The sequence below is a fragment of the Buceros rhinoceros genome, unplaced genomic scaffold (genome assembly GCF_000710305.1).
Source record: "Buceros rhinoceros silvestris isolate BGI_N320 unplaced genomic scaffold, ASM71030v1 scaffold14989, whole genome shotgun sequence".
Lineage (NCBI taxonomy): Eukaryota > Metazoa > Chordata > Aves > Bucerotiformes > Bucerotidae > Buceros > Buceros rhinoceros.
The window spans coordinates 23,198-28,651 of NW_010433407.1; the positions used below are offsets into that span (position 1 = coordinate 23,198).

The 5,454-nt window shown below is 42.4% G+C and overlaps 1 protein-coding gene across 1 annotated transcript in view; it reads left to right on the forward strand.

The window, feature by feature from the left end:
• The window catches only part of LOC104500452 (sodium/bile acid cotransporter 7-like), a gene marked incomplete at both ends in the record, with an annotated part of 27,971 nt that overhangs the window by 22,093 nt on the left and 424 nt on the right, over nt 1-5,454 (forward strand). Inside the window, one exon of the mRNA XM_010144100.1 lies at nt 2,035-2,180. Within this exon, the coding sequence (XP_010142402.1) occupies nt 2,035-2,180 (146 nt within the window). The remainder of the gene's footprint in view (nt 1-2,034; nt 2,181-5,454) is intronic.

Consider the following 5,454-nt stretch of genomic DNA (forward strand, 5'->3'; position numbering starts at 1 on the left):
ATAACCACAGAAGTAATGGCTACTACTATGGGGGTGAGAGTGTTAGCGGTATAATGTGATGAAGCTAATCAGCATAATTACAAGAAATAGTAATGCAGAAACATGATGTTTTCAGCATGCCTAGACATGTGTCAGCAATAGCGGGGCACTGGTGGAGCAGTGTGTTCAACAAATAAGCTGTTTCCTCACATAGGGAGGAGGCAACTTCTGTTGAGAGCAACCTGAAAGGATGTTGGGAACACGAATTTATCCAAGACCTTGAGAAAAGTTTATTTAAACATGGCAACTTTGGCTGATCTGAAACATCTCCTAATGGGGGAATGGAGGGCGTGAGGTCCAAAGCTCAGCTTTTTGTCCTTGCTGAAAAAGGAGATGTGAAAGCTGAGTTTAGTCTGCTTTGCTGCAAGGCTGATGCTGGCAGAAGATTCCTAGAATGACATTTAAGAGGGGGGAGAAAATAAAGTGTGTTCTCAGGGGGCTTCTGAGGATTCACAGCTGCTCTTGTTGGTGACTGTGCAAATGTCTGGTCAAGCAAGACAGAGATGGTTTCAAGTTTTGTCCAGACCTATGCTTTGTGGAGCATGGAGGCAAAGTTCCGAGATTTAAGGAGAAAATTTTGAACAATAACACGTTCAAAGTAAACATAATCGGTTTCATTACTGCAAAACTAAATTAATTTAATTTCATATATCACATCCATCAAGTGAGAAGATTATGCATGGAGATGGCTAATAGAATTAGCACTGTTGAGTGCAAATACAAACTGTTAGGAAAAATTGGCACATCTCTAGCTCTTAACGCTCATTTCTTCCAGCAGCTAGCAGCTTCTGTACTCCAGCTGCTCCCTAACTCTTCAGAGGCATGACCACTTCTTTTCGCTCACTCAGCTCACTAAAAAACCTTTTCTCTTTCATGCTGTGTCTCTTCTAAAACAGAGAGGTAGAGCAGAGAGTTTTGTTCTCTAACACATGAGCACTCACCTGCTTGACTTTCTGCGAGTACTTGACTCTCTACCTTGACTGCATGGATCAGTCCAAGCAGGGAGGGCTGTTGTTTGGGTACTCACCAACTGGCGGGGATCATGCCAGGAAAATGCAGCCCTCCTCCAGTGGTGAGCGGACTGAAGAAGGGTGTCAAGCAGCAGTCAGGCAGGTCCTCCATCCAGAGGACAATCACGTAAGCATGAAAGAGCACAGTGAGAGGAAGTCGTAAATAAGCAGTGCAGAACTATGCTCAGCAACCGAACAGTCATGCTATAACACCATGTATTTCCTATCGAGTCTTCAGCAGCAGTTTGGCAGCTATTAGCATAATTAGAAACGATCTTTTATGGCATTCCTCTACTCCTTCCTTTCTACCACAGAACTTTCTCTGCCATTGTTCATGCTCCTGCTGGTTTATTTGTTTTGTGTATATATATATATATGAAAAACTTACGAGTCTTCATGCTGTTTCTTTTGGGTTTGGGGTTTTGGTCTGCATGGATCAGTCCAAGCAGGGAGGGCTGTTGTTTGGGTACTCACCAACTGGCGGGGATCATGCCAGGAAAATGCAGCCCTCCTCCAGTGGTGAGCGGACTGAAGAAGGGTGTCAAGCAGCAGTCAGGCAGGTCCTCCATCCAGAGGACAATCACGTAAGCATGAAAGAGCACAGTGAGAGGAAGTCGTAAATAAGCAGTGCAGAACTATGCTCAGCAACCGAACAGTCATGCTATAACACCGTGTATTTCCTATCGAGTCTTCAGCAGCAGTTTGGCAGCTATTAGCATAATTAGAAACGATCTTTTATGGCATTCCTCTACTCCTTCCTTTCTACCACAGAACTTTCTCTGCCATTGTTCATGCTCCTGCTGGTTTATTTGTTTTGTGTATATATATATATATGAAAAACTTACGAGTCTTCATGCTGTTTCTTTTGGGTTTGGGGTTTTGGTGGGGTTTTTTTGTAAAGTGTCGATGCAACATAAAATGCCTTGCTTTTATCTGGAGCTGAAAGTCTGAGGTGAGAGTCTGTCTCCTGTTTTTCTGCCTGCAGGGATTCCGATGCTGAAGATAGTATTTGAGGGTTATGAGCACCTGTCCTTAATTTCCGTCCCCTTACTCATCTATCATCCTGCTCAGATTCTTCTTGGCAGTCTGTTGGTACCGACAATAAAATCTTGGATGGTTTCTAGGCAAAAGGTAAGAACTGTTGGTTTTGATTTATAATGAAAGTGTGCTATGAGGAAAAAACCACCTAAACACAGATCTTAAATTCTCGGGTTCCTTCTTGGAGATCCCATGATAGAGATATTTCTGTTTCTTTATTCCCTTTATGACAGTGATAGTCATAGTAGTGGCTCTGAAAAGGTTCCAATCTTGAAGCTAGACCTCTACAGTTAGTTCAAATTATGAATTCAGATTTGTCAAATAAGAATGGCTCCATCTTGAGCTTATGGAGAAGTGACAAAGGTCTGTCCACTGGCATGCAAGCTCAGAAAGTGAGGTAAAATGAGGACACTTTGTGAATCGAAACAGAATGAAAACTTTTTAATTTTTTTTTTTAATTTATTTGAGTCACCCTTTACAATATTAAGAAGCGTCAAATTTCATGCCAAAACTATGGCATGCGATAGCTTGTTAGGATTATAGACTATAGCCTAGAGGTTTTTGCACAGACATCACTGATTCAAATTATGCTTTTTTCAGTACAAACTGAAGATATTGACATCGGACAGCTCTTCTGTGATCTGTATGAAATAACTGCAATGTCTTTAGTTAGGTTCTCAGAACAGTAGTAACCATCTCGCAGAAAGCTAGTCCGTGCATCTGATTTTAGTGATGTCTTCAATGTCCTGAGATAATAAGGATCAAGAAGCTCTGTCAATGGGAGCAGTCTTTGACAGTGGTTTTAGGTGAAGGGTGAGACCTGCTATGGGAAGCTGAGTGCCATCAGTGCCCTTGTCAGTGGAGAAATTCTTTTTGATAACTTCCACTTTTCTAATTTTCAGCAAAACCCAACAGGCTGCCATGTAAGTAGCTTCACTCCACTAAATTCATCTCGCTAACTTGAATGCTGAAATTCCCCAAATCAGTGATTTTTATATGGCTCCACTTTTGATTACTTGAATTGAAAAAAGCAGGAAAATTCTAACTTTTCAGGAACTGAGTCCAGAAATCAGACTTTGTTAAGACATACTTATCTTAACATCTGAAAACAAAAGTTTGAGAATCACATGTCATTTCTCCATGAAAGGCATGATTTTTTAAAATCAGAAATTATCGGAAGACATTGCTGGTTGTGTAAAGAAACTTCCATATTGTTCCTGCAGAAAGATAGCCTACAGTTGACACTACCAGTGACAGAATGATCCCTGCAATGCTGGCTTCTCTTCAGCACCTCTGCTGCCAAGACCGGGAGTTCCTCCGGACCTCCCCAGTGCTCAGGGGCAGTAATGGCCTTTGGGGGCTGCTCTCAGTTGTTGCAAGTTAACAACAGCCTTTAAACGGGGCATCAGAAAAGCCAACCAGCACTGGAGAGGTTTAGTTCACCAGCATCAACTAAACCTCCTGCGCTAATCAGACTGTAATGCTACTGTGGAACCACTTTGGGGGATTGTTGTTCTGTTGCAGCAGTTTCTTCAGCTGGTCTTCTGTATTATTCACAAATGTTATTTTAATTACTCTTTGAAAAAAAATCAATGAGGTTGGACCTGGTACAGTTATGAGAAGTATAATAGAAGTGAGTGTTGTGACTGGATAATGGTCTCCCGCTTTGAAAATAAACATGTCATCATCACCCTTGATGTTTATTTTCTATAAACACCTTGGCTTCATTTTGGCATCTCTCTTGCAGGGGGAGACGGTTATCCAGTCACAATACTCAACTGCAGTGACATTCTTACTTAATTATGATAGTACATGTGATCTGGTTGTATGAAATTGAATTTAAATATTTAGAGGTTCATCTGCACTAAGGTATTTCTAGTTTGTAAATACGGCAGCAGAATCTGCCAGACTACAAAGTTAAAAAACTGTTTCCCCAAACAAAACGTGGAATGATGTCTCTCTCTCTCCCAAGTCTCTTGCTGAATAATATCCAAAAGACTGAAATTCTGGATTCACCAATAGTTAAATGCTGGTGTTTCTGAAAGCCGGTGTTTCTGAGGGGAATATAGTCTATTTATTTTTAAAGGTTTGGATTTTTTTTTAAGGGTTTACATTTGTGCTGGAGTGTTCTTCAAGCAGCGCTTACAAGCTTTAAATGTACAATATTAAAGGTTAATACCTACAGTGAGAAGGCCTATCAGACAACTCTCAGACTGAAAATTGCTTGTTCAGCCAACCCTCTGGAAGTAAGGCTCTCATTCGACAGGCGAATGCCAGTCTGTCAGGGCGTTTCACCCAAATGGCGAAGGAACACAGAGGTTCTAAATCCAAGTAATTTGCAAATCTCACGTATTTCCCTTACTCAAGCCGATTCATCCCTGCACAAGAAAGCACTGAGCTCTTTCATTGCAGAGGACCCAAGAACATCCTTCACAGTGACCACGTCGGTATACAGGAACAGCTGCAAACTGAACGCCTTTTAAGCCTGTCACATCGGAACTGGGGTTGTTTAGCCTGGAGAAAAGGAGGTTCAGGGGAGACCTCATCCCTCTCTACAGCTACCTGAAAGGAAGTTGTAGCAAGGTGGAGGTCAGTCTCTTCTCCCATGTAACAACCAACAAGAGGAAATGGCCTCAATTGCACCAAGGGAGGTTTAGGCTGGATATTAGGAAAAATTTTACAGAAAGGTTTGTGAAGCATTGGAACAGGCTGCCCAGGGAAGTGGTGCAGTCCCCATCCCTGGAAGTGTTTAAAAGATGTGTAGATGTGTTGCCGAGGGACATCGCTTAGTGGTGATCTGACAGTGCCGGGTGAACAGTTGGACTTGATGATCTTAAAGGTCTCTTCCAACCAAAACAATTCTGTGATTTGCCTCTGGCCAAACTAGAAGCATGATACCTCTCATCTGAGCTCACCTTCTGTAACACATTGAATAAACAGTTCAGTTACCATAGCTGGCCAGCTCTGCAGGGAATACAGAGCTGGACCCTGCCGTGAAATAAAGACATGGTTTCTTTCCTCCTCAGTAAGGGTAGACTAGAGCTGCAAAGATGTCAGGTGTCCCCTCTAAGATCACCTCTGGACTGATGGACTTTGGCTTATTCTTACCTTTTCGTAGAAAGGAAGGTAAAACCACCAGAGGTATGTGACATCCACCACTGCAGCAGTGACTATGTTCAGAGCAGGCTTTGAGCCATATGGAAGGAAGCCAGGGCACACAAAGATGTTGGCAGGAATTTTCTTGCCTAAGTGGGTCAGAAGCTGTTGTTATCTGTGCCACAAGTGGTTTGAGTGGGATCCAAACAGTTGCTTTCTAAAAGACACCTGAGACTGACCTCCGCTACCTCCCCTGGCACTGTAGCCATAT